General features: G+C 46.7%; 1 protein-coding gene across 1 annotated transcript in view; it reads left to right on the top strand.

Moving 5' to 3' along the window:
- Positions 1–21,815, top strand: part of EXOC4 (exocyst complex component 4) — a 290,233-nt gene that overhangs the window by 245,923 nt on the left and 22,495 nt on the right. Inside the window, exons 14-17 of the mRNA XM_023918813.2 lie at positions 2,428–2,606; positions 17,102–17,243; positions 19,039–19,217; positions 20,480–20,639. Of these exons, the coding sequence (XP_023774581.1) occupies positions 2,428–2,606; positions 17,102–17,243; positions 19,039–19,217; positions 20,480–20,639 (660 nt within the window). The remainder of the gene's footprint in view (positions 1–2,427; positions 2,607–17,101; positions 17,244–19,038; positions 19,218–20,479; positions 20,640–21,815) is intronic.

Raw genomic sequence — 21,815 nt, 5'->3', positions numbered from 1 at the left:
TGGAGAAAAGGGTGATCAGGAGGGACCTTGTGCTCTGTCTTGTCTCCCTGACAGGAGGGGACAGCTGGGGGGGTTGGGCTCTGCTCCCAGGATCAGGGACAGAAGAAGAGGGATAATTCTGCACTGCAGGGAGTTGGGAAGGCTCCATGAGCTCCTCCAGAGGGTGCTTGGAGGTGATAAATTCAGGAGGTTGGGACAGAGCTCCTGGGACAGGTCACACCTTGAATCACTTCAGCTGTTTCCAAAGGGATCAAGGTGCTGCAAATTCCCGTTGTGTAAATAAAGTCTGGGCAAACCCAGAAAGTGGAATTGGGAAAGAATCCCAGAATTCCAGAATGGTTTGGGTTGGAAGGGACCTCAAAGCCCATCCAGATCCACCCCCTGCCATGGGCAGGGACAACTTCCACCATCCCAGAATGCTCCAAGACTCATCCAGCCTGGCCTTGGACACTTCCAGGGATCCAGGGACAGCCACAGCTTCTCTGCCATCTTTCCCTGCCTTGGGATGGGGTTGACGTTCTCTTGTTCCCCCTCTCTGGGCAGCCAAGGTTTTCCTCAAAAGCTGAATCTCAGGTTGTTCCAGCTGCTGTTCCAGACATCTGCCAGCATTTTTATTTATTTTTTTTTGCACTGTTGGGCTTGAAGGTTTCCATTATTTTTATTCTCTTTTGCTGTCTCCGTGTTTTTCCCACCACAGGTCCTTTCCTGAGGCCTTCATGGGAGGCTTTTCCCTTCCCTCTGAGCTCTCCCATTCTCAGCTTTTCTGGCTCTCTTCCCTTGTTTCTTTCTCTCTCAGGTATAAAAGATCTCCTTCTCCAATCCCTCAGGCTCGATTTATTATATCCACAATATTTCTAAAAGGCGAAAGGACAGGTTTGTACAATTGGCAGCAAATTGGAGCCCTTTTTCCCCTTTGGGAACACTTTTTTTCCCCCATCATGGGACTATGAATCTGTGGAGTTTTCCATAGGTGTGAATCATTTCCATTTACTCAGTCTGCTCCTTTATATTAAAGGGGTTTTTAGACATTTTCCCACAGGAAAATCTGCCTCATCCCAAGCACAAATGAATAAATCCTGTTATTATCAGGAGTTTCACCTCAGGGGTGTAAAACTGAGTCAGTACCTGGGTCTTCCTTCCATATCCCAAAAGTTTCCTTCTGCTTTTGCTTGTCTCAGGAAGGTAAAGGAGTTTTGGAGGATTTGGGCTCGATTTGGGGGTTATTTTTGAGGCTTACATAAATTCTGAACCTGAATACATGAGGAATCTCCAGTTTAATTAATCCTACAAATGGCATTGTTAATCTCAAAAAGTTCTTTTTAAGGGAGGCTATTTTTGGGTTTTTTGCCTTTAATTAATCCAACTGAGCAATTTAAAACCATTTCAGGATTGGAGGATTTTTTTGGTTTGTGTTTTTTCTCAAGTGCCAGTGAATTCCCACAAATCTGGGGATAAAATCTGGCAAGAAAACCACTCAGACTGACCAGAAAGTGCCAGTGTTGGGGTGATTTTGCTGCTCTCCTTGGAGCTGTTCTGCTCAGTGATGCTTCCTCATGGTGAGCTCAGAAAGAACTGATGGCAGGATGTGGAGATTTGCAGAGCTGGATGGAAGTGGAATTCAAATTCCCAACAAAAGAGCAGTTAATGATGGAAGAAGTGGGCTGAGGAACAGGGAAATGTGTGTCACTTTGAGCCTGGCAGTGAAATCCACCTGGGTTCAGCTGGGAGCTCTTGGAATTGGATGTAGGAGCTGTGTCCTGATTTTTTTCCATTCTACTGATGCCCAAAAAGTCATTTGGAGTCTCCTCTTTTACTTGCAAAATGAGAATATTTGACATGGGAATACTCCTGGGAAGCAACCAAACATTCTTCTTCATGGAGACAAGGATTGGGAAAGCTAAATCTGGATGGAAAATATTTTTTCCAGCTTTTTTGAGTTAAACACATTTCTCTTGGTCATTATTTTTCACCAGGTGGGATCTCCTTGGCAGTCAAATAATTAATGATATTCAAATCATTTGTCTGTCATGATCAGCCACAGGGGTTTCACCAGGAACTTGTTTAAATGGATGTGGGGAAAAATAAGTGAATCGGGGATTGGAAGAGCTGATTTCCAGGGAAAGATGGAAAAGTGTTATTTATGGAAATCCCAGGGAGACCCAGGAAGCACCTGCAAGGTGTGAATTGCCTGTGGGGTGAGGAGGGGTGGGAGTTTGGAACTCTGAGGAGTGAGGTGGGATTCCAGGATTGCAAATGCAAGGAGAAGGATGGGAAAGACCTCCCTGGGTTTTTCTCTGGAATTCCCTCAGAAAACATCCCTGGGATGGTCCCGCAAGGGCCGGGCTGAGCTTCCCTGAGGTGCAACTGAGGCCTCCTCCTGCTGTCCCTGATTCCACGTTCCTGAGCGGGCTTTGCTTTCCATTCCAGGGCTGCTTTTGGCAAAGAATCCGAAGTTCTGATTGGGAATTTGGGAGACAAACTGATCCCGCAGCAGGAGATCCTGCGGGACGTCAGCGACCTCAAGGCCTTGGCCAACCTGCACGAGAGCCTGGAGTGGCTGGCAGGACGCACCAAGGCAGCTTTCTCCAGCCTCTCAGCATCCCAGAGTGAGTAATTTCCATGGGAAGCCTCTGCCTGGGGATGGGAACAGCAGAAACACTGGATTTTAGCAGGAATGAGCACCTTTTGTTCCCGCTTTCCAAGCAGGTTTATGTCAGAGGGAAGCAGAGCGAAGCGGCTTTGTCTCTTTGTTCCTTGTGGGGGCACCACGGGAGGGCCCCAGGAATATCACTTCCAACTTGGAAAAGTCTTTCAGCCCTGGAGCTTCCCAGCAGTGCCTGCTGATGGCATTCCCAGGAGCAGGAAGCAGTGCCAGGCAGGTTTCACCCGCTCCAGAGCATCGAAGCATCACCAGGCCGCTGAACATTTAAAAAGAGACCTGTGTTAGAAATCCCAAGGGCGACTGGAATATTTAAAAGGAGATGTGGTTAGAAATTCCAGGAGCAATTGGAGGGGATTTAACGAGGGATATCCCCCTGGGTGTGACCCTGATGTCACCCTGGGTGAAGTGAGGTGCCAGGAGGGCAGAGCCAGGAGAGCCCAGCGCTGCTCCTGCCTGCCAGGGGCCATTTCATTCTCCTGGGATTCAGCTCTCACTCCTCCCCTCAGGAACAGGGATTTCTGGCTGGCTGGAAAGGGCTGGGGATGTGATTAGTGTGGTTTCTCTCCTCACTGCAGTCGGTGAGGCCTGCTCAGAGGCCCATCTACAAAAAGCTTGGCATGGGCTGACCTCAGCTCTGCTGCTTCCCAGAGAAACCTCTCCACTGCCATTAATTCATGAGGAATCACCCACAGCTCTGTCACCATCTCAGCCCAGGACCACAGGTTGGGTCTCACCTGCCAAGATTCCCAAAATTTAATATTTTCCAGACATTAAAGGGCACGAGCGCGACTTTCAGGCCTCAGAGAGGACGTTCCACACAGCGGTGAATAAACATAAAAGCACAAAATGTAGTATTTCACTTGGCAGCATCCTCCTGACAATAAAAGTTCACCTTCCTTTGTAATAACTTCATCCTCAAATGTCTGTCACCCTGGTGAGGTGGCCTTTGTCTTGGTTTGAGTTCTTCCTCCTGCCCAGGATCCCTGGAATTAAACCCTGTGTGTTTTACAAATACTGAACATCCCCTGGTGTCTCAGGGTGTGCAAGGAAACATCTGAGGAGCTGGAAATGCAAAAGCATGGAATAAAAATTCCACAGAGCTCGAGGGGATCCCGGGACCCAGGGGAATGTGGTGAGGATAGAGGGAATTTCTGCAGTTTGGTTTGGAAATTGGGAGCAGAATCCTGGAGATACCCAGGACTGTGGGCAGCTGAGCTCTCTTGGGAGTTTGGAATTGAAAATCAGCTCAGACTTTTTTTGGGGGTTTTTTTTCTGGGAATTCATGAGGGAGGTTTGCTGGTGCTGAATAAAGTCACAGTGTTTTACGTCCATTAAATCATTGTCCCTTGGCAGCAGAGCCTCTCTGGGTGACTGAAATCCATCCTATGGCTTCTAATTCTGCTCTAGAGCAGGACTTTAAATCCCTCACTCAGCTTTCCATGATCAGATCCTTTGGATCCAGAAGGATAATTAAGGTTATACAATCAGTTAACAATTAAAACCCTAATTACTCCAGGTAGCTTTAATATTCCTGTAACCCAGACCTTGACTTCTCAATACCTGTGTGACAACACTTGCTCTGTTCTCACTTTAGAGGAGTCTAAACAAATAACAAAATTAAACAAAACCCAGTGGGAAATGCTATCAAAGTTCAGTAGCCAAATATTTATTTAGTTACTAGGAGAGTTGGAGGATTTATGTTCTAACAGTCAGAGCTGTTAAAATAAAACATCATTTATAATTTCAGGTCTGGTTGAAACTCAGGTTTTTTAATAAATCAATATTTTCCAGATATTAAAGGGCACGAGCGCGACTTTCAGGCCTCAGAGAGGACGTTCCACGCAGTGGTGAATAAACATAAAAGCACAAAATGTAATATTTCACTTGGCAGCATCCTCCTGACAATAAAAATTCATCTTCCTTTGTAATAACTTCATCCTAAAATGTCTGTACACAAATGCCAGGAGTGTCTGGAGCAAGGGGAAGAAGGGGCAGCAGTGGGAAGTGACACAGGCTGTCCTGACCTCGTGCTTATAAATGAACTTTTCATCCTTTGATTGTTTCTCTTTTCTGCCCCAACAACTTGAGATTCGATCCTGGTCCCACTGAGGGCATCACCCAAATGTTCAGTGAGTGATCAGGACCTGAATTTTTGGTGTAACTCCAGAAATTCCCGAATGCCAACGAGCCCATGAGTGGAGGTGGCGGCCCTGGGGGAAGGCAGCGGTTTTTCCTTGGATGCAAACAGGGAATTTACAGGCACAGCTCTGAACACCCAGAAAGCACAAGATGGAGCTGGGCAGGTCTGATTTTGGGAAATCTTAAAAAGAGACCCTGACCCTGCTGGTGGCTTTGGGGTGAGGCTGTCAAAGTCCCCTTCCCAGAGATAAAAATTCAATAATCTTTGGCTGCGGACGTGCCACAATTATCCCTCATTTAAACCCAGCCGTGCTAATGGAGAGTTTTATCACACTGGGCAACCTCTGCACTGTTCATTATTTGGTGTTTGCTGAGCTGATGGCTCTTCCATGGCTCTGCCCTTATCTGCTCCCCTTCAGAATTGGATTTTGTGTTTCCCGAACCAGTCAGATATGACAAAGTCATTTCCTTCTGCTCTTGTCTTTTGAGGGAATAAAAACTCCTTTTTAACAATAACCGTTTAAGGATTAAAGTTGCTGGCAGAAGGTGAATTTGCTGAGGAAGTCGAGTCAATTTTAAAGGGGTTTCATAGGAAAATGGAAGTCGGGTTTCCCCTCCTCATCTTCTGTGCTTTGTCAGCTGCAGACAGAACACAACCTCATCCTTTAACTTTGTGGAGCTTCTGAGGTTCCCTGAATATTTTAGAGAAGGAATAATTATGAGCCATGAAGGAGTTGGGACAACCTTTTTGATGATTTTTAACGTTTTTAAGACCATTGCTTGCTGTGTGTAGGGAGGAGGATGAAGATGAGTTGTTGGCTTCTGGAGTTGGAGCTGCCTTTTAAATTCAGCTGTTCTTGGCATCTTGTGGCTTTGGATTGTTATGACCACCAGGGAATGACTGAAAGGCTTAAACTTGGAGTTTGGAATTGCTTTGTCATGGAATTAAATGGTCTGGGTGGGAAGTGACCTCAAAGCCCATCCAGTGCCACCCCTGCCATGGCATGGACACTTCCCACTGTCCCAGGATGCTCCAAGACCCAATGTCCAGCCTGGCCTTGGACACTTCCAGGGATCCAAGCCTCAGCTGCTCTGGGAATTCCAGCCCAGCCAGGAATTCCTTCCCCAGATCCCATCCATCCCTGCCCTCTGGCAGTGGGAAGCCATTCCCTGTGTCCTGTCCCTCCAGGCCTTGTCCCCAGTCCCTCTCCAGCTCTCCTGGAGCTCCTTCAGGCTCTGAGCTCTCCTCCATCTCAGATAAACCAGAATTGTCTTTCTCTTCCAGAAGGTTTCTTGGAATTAAACTTTTTGCATTTGTACCGTGTGTCCATGGCTGCCACAGCTCAGCAGCTGCTCTTCCCTCAGCCCCTTTGTGTGGAGAAATCTTTATTTTCTCAGCGTGTCGTGTTCACCTTCTGTGCGTGGGCCTTGTCTGGGTCATCCCTGACAAAGAGCAGCATTTGAATGCATTTCCAGTTCTAACTGGGAAAACAGCCACCAGCCTGAGGAGGGATCTCCTCACAAAGAGAAAATCTCTTCAGGAGCAGATCCTGAGGCCATTTGGCCTCTTCACTGCTTTGTCTTATGTCCTCAGCTGATATTTTCTCCCGTTCACCCCAAATTCTGAGGGGGCTTGGAAGATGTTTTCACTTTTTGCTCTGCAGTGCTTCCCCACAGTCCCAGTTTGGGTGAGCTACGACTTCATTCAAAAGCAGGGGAGGAAAAATTGAGGTTTGCTACAGTTTTTTTCCTAAAATCCTGAGTTTCTCTGCCACTACCTGGCTTTATTAACGATAACACTGAGCATTTGCATCTCATTTTCCAGCCATGGATCTCAAAATGCTTTTCCAAGCTCACTGAGGGCCATTAGAGCATCCAGACCATCCTGGGCCACTTTGCCCCGAGAGGATCATCAGCCTCTCTGCTTCCCTGAGCCTGGAATGGCCTTTGATGGTGGAGAGGGAGCATCCTGCCCCACTCCGGGAATGATGACTTTAAAATGGACACTGGAACCCTTTCTGCCACAGGGAGCTGTCATTTAAAGTCACTTTAAGGCCCCTCCAGAGCGGTGCAGAGGGGTTTCAGCACAAATGGAAATCAGGCCCGGCGTGGAGGGGAAATTGCTGCCTCTCATTTCTCAGCCAGGCCACCCAGCAGTGCTGAGCTCAGGCAGGGCTTTGTGTTTAACCCACTAATGGACTGAATTCAGCTCTTAAATGGGGCTCTATTTCTCTCAAGCTGCAGCTGATTTCTTATTTTTTTTTCCCCTGTCACTGAACTTGTAGCACATCTTGCTGTATTGATTGCTCACGGGGAATATATATTTTTTTTTAAGATATATTAATAGAGAACCTTATTTAAAAGCCAGATTAAAGGTGACCAACACGGGCCTGCCGTGGGGCAGGGGAAGGACTTGGTGAATGCTGTGGCTTTGTTATTGCAACAAAAGTAAATTTCTGTCTAAACCAGAAAAAGCTGCACATTTCCACCAAATGCAAACCATCTGCCGTTAAATTAATACGGTAAATCTTGAGTGCTTTATTTGGTGAATATCTGCTGCTTCAATATGACTTTATCTAAACGACAGCTTTTTATTTAAGCTTCATAAATAGCCTTATTTTCCAATATTTCCTCTTTCCCACTGCCTGAGTGGTTGGGGCTCTTCTGGAAGAGCACAAATCCTGGCCAGCTGCCCCACCTCCTTTTTGTGGCCATCCCAACCTGCTGTGCCTCCGTGGATGCTTTAATTCCTGGGTGCAGGAATTAACCCAGCCTGGGAGCTGCTGGTGCTGGACAAAGTCACTCAGATCTTGTTGGTTCTGAGGAGAAGCAGAGGAAAAGAAGGAAAAGCTCTTCCTGGACATTATATCTGCTTGGTCTCATGTCCACAGATGTTTCTGTCCATCCCAGAGCTCAGCCTGTTCCTGCTCTGGGATGCTCAGAGATTCCCAATGTTCTCCTCAGGCTGCTCCAAACCACACAGCGAGCTTGGGGTGGTGTTTAATGGAGGAACAAGGTCCCTGCCTGGTTCTCCTGGGTTTCCCAGGTAGGAATGCCCTTGAGCAAGGACAGGGAGCTCTGCAAGTCTCACCCAGAGTGAAACGGGATCTGCCAAATCCAAACCAAACCAGGGGCGATCAAGTAATTAAGTATTATTTAATTTTTATTATTTATGATTGTTTTAGCGTTATTATTTTAGTATCAATTATTATTTTTTAATTAATAATTATTAATTAATGCTAATTAATCACCGTTTATAGCTTTGGGAGAACTACAAATGGACTCGGACTTTGCAAAGCTGCTGCAAACACCTGGGAGAGCTTCCAGCACATTCCAGGGCCTGGAGGGGCTCCAGGAGAGCTGGAGAGGGACTGGAGACAAGGCCTGGAGGGACAGGACACAGGGAATGGCTTCCACTGCCAGAGGGCAGGGATGGATGGGATCTGGGGAAGGAATTCCTGGCTGGGCTGGAATTCCCAGAGCAGCTGTGGCTGCCCCTGGATCCCTGGAATGTCCAAGGCCAGGTTGGACATTGGGGCTTGGAGTAACCTGGGATGGTGGGAGGTGTCCCATGGGATTGGAAGGTCCCTTCCAACCCAAACCATTCCAGGATTCTAAAGGCAAGAGCTGAGCAGAGCAGGCAGAGAACAAGAATCCAGCTGCATCCCTCTAGGCTGAGTTGACTTCTGGAGGACTAAAACCATAGGAAAATTGGGATAGCAAAGTGTTAAAACACCTTCAAGACCATCAGGGAACTTTACAGAGAAAAAATGCCTGGTTTGATTCAACTGAGCATGAGGATTATTTTGGTTTATTTTAGAATTTTGGCACGAAAATTTCATCCCTTAAAAATGGCTCCGCTTTGCTGGAGCTCAGGGATTGAAACCACACAGTCACCAGTCACCTAAAAACTCCTGGTTTTCCATCAAAGTGATCTCCCCGTGCCTTCCAGAGCTTTTTTTTCCTTCTGGAATGTCTGCAGTGAAGCTTTTCCCATGGATTGCAGCATTCCCCAGCCTCAGCGCTTTCCATCAAGTATTTAATGGGATGAGGAAAGGAGACTTTGTTTCCCTACCCCGGCTGCTCATTTATGGTTTGTTGTGGGAGACAACACCGGGAATCTGTGCCGGGATCGATCGGGTGCCCTGGGGTCAGCACTTAACTCACCATCATCATTACGCTAATTACTCTCATTCCGTCTTTCCTTCCTCCCACCCACCAGCTCTAAACGCAGGGGATTGTCATGTAAATAAGTGACCTAATTAGCAAAGCTTTCAAACTGTTTTACAGCCAGGATCCCGCGTGAGTAATGCCAGGAAATCGGGGTTTTATGGGAATGGCTCCAAGGAGCCTGCTGGCCAGTCCAGTTGGTTCATCCCATTAAAGTCCTTTTATCTCTTCCCGGAGAAAATCATTCCCTGATGGCAAAGATGGAGAGCAGAAAGTCCTCCCTGCTCCTCCTCGGAGTGACAGAGGTGACACCTTGCTCTGCTCTGGAAGGGGAAAAAGAATTGTCAGAATTATGGGGTGGGGACTCAAAATCCCAGCCAGGGTTTGAGGACACCGTTTGTTGGGTCACTCTGATCTCACCAGCACTTATATTCCTCTGGGATTTGGGGGAATGGCTCTTAAATAACCAGGAATTGTGGAGAAATCGGGCTGAGTCTGATCATCCTGGTGCTTGTCCCTTTTTCTTTCCCACTCTTCACCCCGGATTTGAAAACTCTTCATCATTCCCATGGATGTTTCCATTCCCACCTTCCTCTGGATTCCCTTGGTTCTTCCAGACCTGTGGGCTGCTCCTCTTGCTTTGCAAACTAATCTGTTAAACAAACAGCCCACAAAAAAACCCCACTTTTATCTATAATTGTCAGAAAAATGATTGCTCAGGATCTGTTTCACTTTATTTATTTTTATTTTTTTACTGAATGTATTTTATATATAAATACTGAATGTATTTATTTTCATTATACTTTTACTGCTGGGCATCAGGACCGTGACTGACTTCAGGAATTTTATTCCTTTCTCTTCCACTAAGCCAAACAGACTGGGAGATTTAAGGTTCTTTTGCAAATCCATCCCTCTTCTTAAAAACGAGATTCACTTAATAAATTATAAAAATAATTTAATATAAACAAAAGACAATTAGGAGACAAAAGAAATAAAGCAAAGGGTTAAAACGGCCGGGTGCCCTGGTGGGTTACCAGGAACACACCTGGTATCTCAGGAGTGTCCTTTTTATCCCCTCTTTGCTGTGAGAGGTTAATGCATATTCAAGCATGTCCCCTCCCTGGTTCCACCTTCTTGGATCATGTTATTTTCTGCTGGTCAGCATTATTTTGGAGTTTGGTTTCCTTTCTGCTGCAGATGGTCACTTGTTGATAAGGGTCCAGGCCCCTTATACTTCCTCAGAGAGCAGATGGGCTTCATCTCTTTCCCCCTTACCAACGTCCTGGTACCGGCTTTTTGGTAACAGTTTGCTCTCCATTTCCTGCTGCTGATAATAGCCTGTTTTCCACAGCTTGATCCTCCCATTGTCTTGCCTGTTGGAGTTATCTTGCCTTCTCCAGATGAGACATATCCTTACCATTCAGAATTCCTATCTAAGCCTGTAACTTGCTAAGAGAAAAGAATATAGTAAAAGCATATAATATATTTATCAGAATAATTGTGAAAAGCCAATATTTACAACATTAATTCACAACACTCTCAGACCCAGAGAAATCCTGCAGGGAGGTTTTGAGGGTATTTTTTGGGGAAGGTCCAGCTCAGGATTCTGGAGGACTCTGAGGAGAAGTTGGGGTGAGTTTTTGGTTTGCTGTAGATTGATGGAAGTGTCTCCCTTGACCTGTGATCTTCCCTGTTTTAAAGGAAAATTTGGTGAAGCACATTGGGAAACACCAAACAGGATAAAAAAATAAATAAAAATCCTTCCCAGAACTGAGAAGAAGCTGAAAGGACTTTTAAAAATCACTTCTGAGATAATAGAATTCAGCCCAGGAAATAATAATTCTGAGAAGGGCAAGTTCTGGGAAAGTTACATCAAGTTACATCATAAATGACTGAAAACAGAAAAAACTAACACAGAGGACTTTTCCCAGCTGAGGAGCACTGGAACAGCAAATCCTGAACTTTTTAGGGAATCCTATACTGCAATCAACTCTTCCTAATTCTGTGTTTGGATCCTGCTCTTAATTCTCCCTTCACAATTTTGCTTCCTTCAGTGAAAGAAAACCCAGTTTTTTAGTGAAAAACACCTGATCTTTGGAGGATTTTTTTACGAACCAATTGTTTTTGGGTGATTTTCAAGCTTTTTCCAGTGTTTAAAGAAAAGTGTGGATCAACCAAACCTTCCAGGAGTTGTAGGATGGAGCTCAAACCTCCCCACACACTTACGTTGCCCCTCTATTTTATTTAACAGATTCCTCTCCACCCCCCTCCAAATAATCCTTTTTTTTTTTATTTTTCCCAAAGATGCATCTTTGCAGAAAAACAGAAAACAAACCACTTTTTTTTTTTTTTTTGGAGGAATTCTTGCCTTTTTTAAAGCACTAATTTCCTGGGGAAATTTATGGCCGGCAGCGGAGGAGCTCCGCAGGCAGCGCTAACGAGACAATTCATTAAGGGCCGAGTGTACACACGCCGTAAAAAACATTAATTCCCCAAATGAAAAACTAATAGAGTGTTTAGGCTGCTCTTTATCACCGGTGACAGTCTGGGCTCTGCTCATCATTAGTGTTTACCCAGCTGATGGGGGCTGCAGCTCTTCCTTCCCACCTCTAAAAGGTCGGGATGCTTTTTTCCCCAGCTCTGTCCCTTCTCCCACACTTGGATTTTAAGGATGCAGAGGCCTCGGGATGAAATTCTCAGTGCCAGCCCTTCTCTTTTGTCTTTTTCCTTTCCCTTTCTTTCCTTCTTTCCTCCTTTCCTTCTTTTTCTTTCCTTTTCTTTCTTTCTTTCTTTCTTTCTTTCTTTCTTTCTTTCCTTCTTTCCTTCTTTCCTTCTTTCCTTCTTTCCTTCTTTCCTTCTTTCCTTCTTTCCTTCTTTCCTTCTTTCCTTCTTTCCTTCTTTCCTTCTTTCCTTCTTTCCTTCTTTCCTTCTTTCCTTCTTTCCTTCTTTCCTTCTTTCCTTCTTTCCTTCTTTCCTTCTTTCCTTCTTTCCTTCTTTCCTTCTTTCCTTCTTTCCTTCTTTCCTTCTTTCCTTCTTTCCTTCTTTCCTTTTTTCCTTCTTTTTCCTTCTTTTTCCTTCTTTCTTTCTTTCTTTTTCCTTCTTTCTTATTTTTATTTTTCCTTGCAGTTCTTCCCTGTCAGAACCTCAAGATTTACAAGGGGAAATCCCTTCCTTAAGGTTCCTCCACCACAGCCCTGATTTTTCTCTGAGAAAACAGGACTCATTAGTGGGAATTTGCTTAGAGATTTATTAATGAGCTTCTCTCCCCTGAGCTCGTTTCCTCTTCAATTCTGTTTGTCCTACAAGAGTAACTTTGTCCTGTTGGCACCAGTGAATTCCCTTGCTGTTAATCCCAGTAAAAGCTGAATTCCCAGTAAAATGCTGGGAATTTAGACAATTTAGACAGCTGAGATCCCAAATCCAGGTGTGAGGTGCCAGATGTGCTGAAGGTTGGACTGATGGCCTTTAAAGTTCCCTTCCATCATTCTCGGTTCCATTTCCAAAATCCATTCCATGATCTTGGAAGCCTTGGGGGAAATCGTTCCTCTGAGTGTTTTATTTTCCTGGATTTAAACCTTACAAAAGAGAACAATTTTGGTAAAAAGCAGCAATATCTGGGTGAATATTTGAAGTATTTGTTCATATCTAAGAGGCCCAAATATTCACACCTCAGAGAAGCAGAGGGAAGGTGTCAACCCCAAAATCCAGCTTTGCTTCCTGAATTCCCATCGCTCTGAAATGAATCCTGTGAATTGTGGGAGAATCAAAATCCAGCTCCAGCTTTCATGGCTCATTCCAGTCCTTTCCTAGAAAGCTGGAACTCCCAAATTTAGGAGAAGACAGTGACTGATCTGTACCTTGGAGTCACCTTTTGGTGGGGCATGGTGACCTTGGTGACATTCCTGTCCCCTCACAAAGATTTCCTCGCCAGCAGCACCTTTCCCTTGCTGGGTCCCAGAGGGACTGACCATAAAAAAACCACAGAGGTGGCTTTTAAATTATGAAATGTTAAAAGTACTAATTTTTTCATGCTTTTTGGGGTGTAGAAGTCAGATTTTTCCTAGCAGGAATTCTACTGAAATAAGTCCTCGATGTTGGATCTGGTGTTCACACCCCACTCCTTTAAAAAACCATCACACCTCTAATTCTGCCCAGCTTCACCCAAAACTTTTTTCCTTTAAATACCAGCTATTCTCCTTTATGAAGGTATTTCAGCAGCGATTTTGTGTCCTTGTGGCATCATCTCCTCGTGGTCCTAAAAGCTGTGGGAATGGGAGAGAGGGAGAACTGAGTCAGCTGGAATGGCAGTGATGGATAAAAACACATTATCCAGGTTTTACCTGCTGGGAACTCAAGCACAGAAAGTGGTGCCTGAGATCCCCAGGAAAGTCTCCAGCAGAGAGAAGAATTAACCCTGACTTTCTAAAGGCTTAATCCAGCAGCTACCCCATGACAAATTCCTTTTTTCCTATTTTTTTTTTTTTTTTGGAGTTACCTCTTCTGGAGAGGAAGGGAGGAAGAAATTCAAATTTGAGGAGCTGCAAACCAGTCCTTAAATCCGTCAGGAGTTTCTTGCTGCATCTCTCTCCCAAAGAAGAGGGATTTTTTCCCCCAGCAGAGCTGTAAAATGTCTCTCTGAGCCTTTCCTTTTCCCCATAAAGCAAATTAGGGAATGCTGTGCAAATCCTCAGCGTTTTGGGGGTTCCTTCCTCAGGCTCAGGGTGCAGAGTTTGTCTCCTTGGATCGATTTTGCTCCTTGTGCTGTTGAAGCACTCGGATCTGTCAGTGGTCACTCTGCTCACACCTGAGCGGCTCCAGGGGTTTTGTTGAATATTCCAGAGGCCTGGCAATCTGCATCCATCGATTCATGAGGCACAGCCTGTCAGGAGCCACTGAAATCCTGGGTGACAAAGCCTGTGATGAATTTATTTTTCTCAGCTTTGCCAGAATGAAACGTTTCTTTTCCTCAGAAGGAGAGGACTGGGCTGTGATTTCAGCCAGGGAGGAGAAATCCCAAACAAAGCTGGGACTTTTATCCAGCAGCATGGAAAATTCACCTCGGGCAAATGAGTCTGTGAATTAATTATCCAGGATGATAAAGGCCAGTGGAGCAGGACATTGGCCAGGGTTTTGGGGTGGCCAGGTGGGCTCATGTTCAGCTGGGTGGAGATGGGTTAGGAAGGAGAAGGGGAAGAAGAATTGGATGGCTGCTCTGTTTTTCCAGCATTCCAGATTATTTTTTTCCCCTTTTCCCAGCATTTTAGCAGTCTGAGATCCCTCCTTTTTTCAGAGTGTGGTGGGTCCACAGCCACAGGAAGGCTCAGCCTTTGCCCAAAGAACTGCCCAACTCCACATCCAGCTCCAAATGGCATTTTTTACTCAAAGTCCTTTAATAATTTAGGCTCTGATTATTTTCTGCTGCTCCAGCTCATTTGTTGGCTTCATGCTGCCAAGAATGATGGAGTAAAACTATCTGGAGTGAGACTTAAAGGAATGGGATTTTCTCTTCTGGATGTCCAGAGAAGAAAGGAAAATTGATGGGCTCTGAAAGGCTTCCTTTAAAAGCAAAAACACACAGGAGAAATTCAGATTCACCCCCCCCAAAAAAAATCTCACCTGAGCCTCCTCCTTGCCAGGGGGGGCTCTGAACACCCAGAAGGATTTCAGTGCTTTAAACAGGGAGCAGATTGTGCCCATCTCCCTCCTCCCCTTATCTCCACTGACAAATATAATTACAGCTTCACTTAAAGTGCTGCAAATGAATTGTGGAGAGGAGAAAAATGGTGTGTGCATCTCCCTGCAGCAGGAAGGAGCTGACTCCTGCTTTTCGGGTGATGGCTCCATCCATCTCCAGCACTTCCAGGGTGGCATCTCCGGAGAGAGCTGGCTCTGCTAAAGAGAGATGATTCCTGCACCAACTGCATCTCCAGGAGGATAAAAAACTTCTCAAAATGTAGGATTTGGGGCTAAAAAAATAATAAAAAAATATGTTTTTTTCCTGCATGGTAAAGGTGGGGTTTTCTGCTTTGTCCTGTCACCAGATAATTGTCCCCAGAGCTGACTCTGAGCTGAAGTCCTGCCACCCTCCAGTGTCACTTGGAGGACAAACAGCTCTCCTGAGAGTCCTGGGATAATCTGGAATTAGAGGTTGTGTAAATCAGACCCTCACTCCTCGCTGGTAATTTAATTTTCTTTGTGGGACAGAGCTCAGTGAACAGAGAGGGGCTGGCAGGAGTCTCAGGGGGGTGAGTCCTCATCATTCCCAGGCTGGATTGTCACCCTCATTTCCCTTTTTGTTCCTCTCACACACTCCAGGCTAGTTCATTATTTCCAGCAGTATTTGCCAGGCTGGGAATTTCTGAGTGTTCCTTGATGCAAAAAATGACTTCATGAGTTTTGCTGTGATCTCAGGAGTTGCTGAGAGAGGTTAATCCATGGAGTTAATTCATGGAATGGGTTGGGTTGGAAGGGACCTCAGGGATCACCTCCTTCCAACCCCTGCCATGGGCAGGGACACCTCCCACTGTCCCAGACTGCTCCAAGCCCTGTCTAGCCTGGCCTTGGACACTTCCAGGGATCCCAGAGCTTCTCTGGGCATCAAAGGCCATCTACTTCCATGATTTCCACACATAATTGTACAGTTCAACTTGTCTGTTCAACTCTGCTTTGTTTTGCACAAAAAAAACCCCAAAAATTTGGGTTTTTTATCTCCTCACTATGATTTCTTCTCAGACCTGATCATGTATCACATACACAAGTACATGTGTTTCATTTTAGGCTGATTATTTTTAGTGTTTAATCCAAAGCTCCACTCCCAAAGAAGGGAGTACAAAAGTCACGTTTCCTTAAATCAGCATCACTCAAAAATGGAAGCTGATTGTCAGCAGCTCCTTGGGAATGCACAGATCCTTCCTGTGCAGGGTTGTGTTGGATCTGGGGAGGGTCTGGAGCAGCTGAGAGAGCTGGGAAAGCTTTCTCAGCCTGGAGAAAATCATTCCATGATTCAGCAAAGAGAGGGAGAACTCCGTGAGGGAAAGAATAATGTTGCTGTATAAAGAAGCAAATACAAAACATCAATGAATGTTAAGCTGGAAATTTGATCCCAAACTTTACCTTCCCTGTTACAGAAGTGTTTTGAAAGAGGCAGCAAGGGTAGAAATCTTTTATGTGGCACAGGAATCTCTACTCGAAGCCACAGGACACAGGGATTGTGGGAATGGGGCTTGGAGATCCAGGAGATCTCTTGGAAATCGCGTTATTTAATTCAAGTGTTTCAGGGCACTCTGATTTCAATCTCTGCTGATCACCCCAGGCAGGATGTCAGCTCCAAAGTGCTGCTGGCATGAGGCCTTGAACTCGGATATTTGGGATGCACTTCCTCAGATTAGGGTGGAACGTGGGATAACAGAGGGTTCCTCTTGTCACGGAGATGCTTCTGCAGGAGGGTCAGGGCTCAGGCCCTGGGGTAAAATACAAGGGATGAAGTTATGGAGCTGGAGCTGCTCTGGTGGCTGGGATAAAATTCCAGGAGCTTTTTCATGGAGTTTCCAGTGGGAAGGAAATGATCCATGAGCAGCTCCTGGGTGTTTGCTGTGGTTTAATTTGCTTTTTACTGCCACAAGGGATGAAGTTATGGAGCTAGACCTTCACTCATGGCTGGGATAAAATTCCAGGAGCTTTTTCAAGGAGTTCCCAGTGGGAAGGAAACGATCCATGAGCAGCTCATGGGTGTTTGCTGTGGTTTAATTGCTTTTTACTGCCCAGGAGCCGTGGTTAAGGAACAAAACCAAAAGAAGGGATGGGGATTCAGCTGAGGTTCATTGTGGTGACAAAAAAGGACCCTCTTACCTGTGGGTGCCTTGGCTCCCAAGCAGCTCCTCCCTCCCAGCAGAGCAAGATAAACACTCCTGGACTCGGCAGCCACAGGAATTCTCACCCCAGAGCAATCTCTTCCCAGGAAAATCAACCTGGTGGTTGATGAAACCCCTCAGATCCACTTGGGAGTTCAGTCCACTGCAGGAGAGCTTTTTGTTCCTTGATCCACCCCTGAATCAGAGGTGGGATGGGAGCACACAGGAGGCTCTGGATGGGATGGAGAATGTCCCAAATGTCACTCTTTTCTCTTGCCAGCCATGTCCCCAGGCCAGGACAGCCATGCCAGCCTGGAACACCTTCCTGCATCCGAGCAGATCCTGCAAAACCTGAGTGAGCTGGCTAGGTCCTTCCAGGAGATGGCTGATCGCTGCCTGCTGGTGCTGCACTTGGAAGTCAGGTAAAAAATCTGGGATTTGGGGGTGGAGGGGGATCTTGGGAGGCTGCAGGTGAAGATGACCTCCAGACCATCCAGAGGAGACAAATAAACTTGTCCATGGCAACATCAAAGGTTAGTCCAAAAATGCCAGGTCACCAAATCATGGATGGCCAAACGGGGGATGGAGGCAGGATACAGAAAGTGGAATTTCTTAGGGAGGTTCGTATCTTAACTAAAAGAGAATTTAGGAAGAAATCCCTTAATGTGTGTGTGGTGAGGTCTTACCTGGAGTTTCCCAGAGATCCAGGAATCCCTGGATCCCTGGAAGTGTCCCAGGCCAGGTTGGATGGGGCTTGGAGCATCCTGGGATGGTGGAAGGTGTCCCTGCCCATGGCAGGGGTGGCACTGGATGATCTTGCAGGTCCCTCCAACCCACCTGCTCTGTGATTCCATGATTATGGTTCAGAGACCAGGAAAAATGTGATTTTCAGGGACTTTGTGTTTCCAAAACAACACAGTGGTGTTTTCATGGTCTAACAAGTGTCTCCACAGTTTGGTTGTTTTTTTGGGGATTGCAAATAGGAGCTTCTCCTCCTACTTTTTCAAACAGGAACTGGGGGACCAGCTGGATTTTTTTCAAGGGCTGGATAATTCCACGAAGTCTCTGCCTTTCACATGCAAAAATCAAAGGCAGCAAATCCCTTTCTTCAGGCTTCCAGCTGCCCACCCCAGGGCTGGGAAGACGTTTTTCCCTGGAGAACTGTTTAGGCCAGGTGTATTTTCATTGCTTCCCTTTGCTCTGAGGCATCAAATAGAAGGGGAATGTCAGAGATTTGATGGATCATCAGTTTGTTCTTCGGTGACACATCCCAAGCCATGTCGCGTCCCCGCGTGCTCTGCTGGAGTCAGTGTGGAGCTCTGAAAAAATAATCCACATTAATTCCTGTCAGCACTCCTTCATCCTGCCATCCATCACCTGCTGGGCTTGGGAGGGTTTGAGGAAAAGGTGGTGGAAATATGGAAATGGAGCAGTTTTCCAGCTGGGCTGTAACAGGAGGTGATGCCTGAGGTAACCCGGACTCGTGGGATGGGTTTCTGGCCTCTCTGGCTTTTTGTCACACTTGGGTTAAGCAAAAATCCCTAAAATGGAATTCAGGGATAAACTCTGCTGTAATTTAGAGCAGAGCATTGCCCAGCTCCTCCAGTGCTTCCAACAGGAGCCGAGTTTGGAGCTGTGGATTCACCAGACCACGTCCCTGTGTCCAAAGGGTGGAAGGGATTGAGGAGAGGTGCTGACATCAGGAAAATCCCAGCGGGGTGGGAGCTTCCCTGGATCCCTCACTCTGCATTTCCAACCACCTGCAGTAACAGAGAACAATCCCAGTCCCCCTGGTGCCTGTGTGTGAATATGTGAAATAGGGTGAAATGCTTGGGAATAGGCACAGTTTTGGAATTTTAACAACCATCCCATGGACCCTGGCTCGCTGGTCCTGCCAGTTATCAATTTTTATGAGGTTTTCATTGAAGGAGTTCTTGTTGGATACTGTATGTGAAGATGGGGTATTTTTGGGAAGATTCATTGGGATGATGGTGATCAGATCTGTCACCAAGGATCTGTTGGATCCATCCCTGAAGGTGGGACAATGACAAGAGAAGGATGCCTTTAACACAGACATCACCACCCACCTCCTGAAGTTATTTTTTTACCAGCGTGAGGAAGGGGAAAAAACACTTTGTAAAAAAACACTTTGTATCCCACAGATATTTTAAAATATTTTTAAAATATTTTTTTTTGTTTCTCTCTTGTGCCTCACAGGGTTCACTGTTTCCACTACCTGATCCCTCTGGCCAAACAAGGGAATTACGCCATCGTGGCCAACGTGGAGAGCATGGACTACGACCCGCTGGTGGTGCGGCTCAACAAGGACATCAGCGCCATCGAGGAGGCCATGAGCGCCAGCCTGCAGCAGCACAAGTTCCAGTACATCTTTGAAGGTCTGGTGCTTCCCAATCCTTCCTCAATAAAGAGTTTTCCATTCTCATCCCAAAGCTCCACGGGATTCCTTTCGGGGATGAAGCAGACTGAGGTGGGGTTTGACCAGCTGGGAGAGCTGGGGATGTTCTCCTGGAGAAGGGAAGGATCCAGAGAGAGCTTCCAGCACATTCCAGGGCCTAAAGGAGCTCCAGGAGAGCTGGAGAAGGACTGGGGACAAGGCCTGGAGGGACAGGACACAGGGAATGGCTTCCCACTGCCAGAGGGCAGGGATGGATGGGATCTGGGGAAGGAATTCCTGGCTGGGCTGGAATTCCCAGAGCAGCCCCTGGATCCCTGGAATGTCCAAGGCCAGGCTGGACATGGGGGCTTGGAGCAGCCTGGGACAGTGGGAGGTGTCCCTGCCATAGCAGGGGTGGCACTGGATGGGCTTTGAGGTCCCTTCCCACCTGAACCATCCTGGGATTCTGTGATTCCCTGTTTGTTCAAGAAGAGGGAAATGACTCCACACAGAGCCACGGGGACCATTCACATCCTGTTGAAGTTAAAATTCATACCCAGGGTCCTCCTTAATCGCAGGCACCTCTTAAACCTGGGTCTGAGATTTACAGATGCCCCACACTGGCTCCCTGTACATGAATTAAATCCTTAATTTAGACTTTTAATTGGCCTCTGGGCTTGCCCAGAGCTGTGCAGTGTAAATCAGGCTGGGTTTCTGTTCTTTGTAATGTGACACAAGTGGGTGCATCGTTTTGGGGGTGCCTGTGTCCCTTAGCCCCAGCTGTATCCTTCTGACCTCCTTCAGAAAACTGACTGTCATTTCAGACACAGGAAACTGTTCAGGACTGATCAGAGAAGGGTTGTGCGTCAGGGGCATCGAAATGCAGCTCATTCCTGCTCCTGGAGACTGAATTTTCCAGGGAGAACAGGGAAAACACCACCCTGGATAACAGATTAAAATCCTGTGGTTTTACAGGAGCTGCAGTGACCCATTGCTCTGCCCAGACAGGGAGAGGGACTGGATGGGACATTATGCAAAGCCTGATTAAAAATCAGTGGTTGTGATAACACAGCTCTGAGTTTTGGGGCACTTTTGTGTTTTTACTAAAGAGGTGGAAAGTCCTAAACTGCACCATGAAGATCACTGAGGGTTTCCAGGTAAAATCCAGTTATCCCTTGATCCAGCTGACATGCACCACTTAACAGTGCTTATTTTGGGGGCTTTACCACAAATTATTGGCACTAAATCCCTTCCCCTTTGCAGGTTTGGGCCACCTCATCTCCTGCATCCTCATCAACGGCGCCCACTACTTCAAGCGCATCAGCGAGTCCGGCATCAAGAAAATGTGCAGGAACATCTTCATCCTGCAGCAAAACCTGACCAACATCACCATGTCCCGCGAGGCTGACCTGGACTTCGCCAGGTGAGCACAAACCTCGGGCTCTGTCACTCTTCTGGTGCCCACAGGAGCAGAGGTGGCTCCTTCCAAAAGCCTCAGGGGGCCAGAGGAGAGTCAAGTTCAACAAGCGGAGGTGGGGGTGGCAATTTTGGCTTTCCTTTGGTCGCACAACATTCAGAGGGATCACAGAATCGGGGGGATTATTAAGGTTTGGGAAGATCTCCAAGGTCATCAAGTCCAAATGTGGATCAGTTGAGGCTGCTGTGAGGTCTCACCAAAGTGTCTGAGCTTGGCGCTTCTCGGGGCTTCTCCAAAAACCCAGGCAGGGAAAAGCTGCCAAAGGTAGAGGGTAAAACTTAAACAAGATTAAACTGGGGCTTGGATTTCTTTCCAGGTGAGAAGTGTTTTGGTATGTTGAAGGCTCAGGGTCACCAGATCCAGATCCAGGTTGGCTTGAAGGGACATCTCCCTCGAAATAAACCCAAAACCGGGTGTGACCTGCAAACCTCTCCCACATTTTGGGATTTCTTCACTCAGGGAGGACTGAGAGATAAGCAGATAGGAGAGGGCAAGCCCTGAGCAGTGGCTGTGTCCCCTGGACTTGGGGCTGGCTGCAGGGAGCTCCTCAGCTGATCTTCTGGGGCAGCAGCTGGGCCCTGGAGCAGCCAAAGGAAAGGTCTGGAACTTGGGAATGAAGGAAGGGGGTCAAACGAGAGAGGTTTGTGTGGAACTCGGACCTGACCCACCACAAACACGGGGAAAACTTGGTGCCATCACTTGGCCACTGCTGTTGGAGGCTGAATTGGGAGGGAAGTTCGAGCTCCCTGGATGAGGAGGGAGACTGGGTGCCTCATTTATTTGGGATCTCATCTGGGGACGGATCATTATTGAATCCAGTTCTTCAGTCAGCATTGGCACCAGGAAGCTGTGAATGCTGAGGCCTGCAGGAGGGGGAGGGAGAAAGATCCACTAGAAACTACAAGGAATAACCATCCCAAATTTAACATTTTTTCTTAAATGACCATCCTGTGGTGAAAGAATTTTCCTGATATTCAACCCTAGCCTCCCCTGGCACTTCCTTGTGTCCTGTCCCTTTTTCCTTGGGGGAAGAGCCTGATCCCCACCCTCCCACAGCAGCTTTGTGCAGATTTCTTCCCATCAAATCCATCCAGCAACATTTCTTTTCTTGCTTTCACAGCT

The sequence above is a fragment of the Cyanistes caeruleus genome, chromosome 4, assembly GCF_971803275.1.
Source record: "Cyanistes caeruleus chromosome 4, bCyaCae1.hap1.1, whole genome shotgun sequence".
NCBI lineage: Eukaryota > Metazoa > Chordata > Aves > Passeriformes > Paridae > Cyanistes > Cyanistes caeruleus.
Note: the sequence above shows the minus strand (reverse complement) of the source record. Positions and strands in the feature narration are given on the sequence as shown.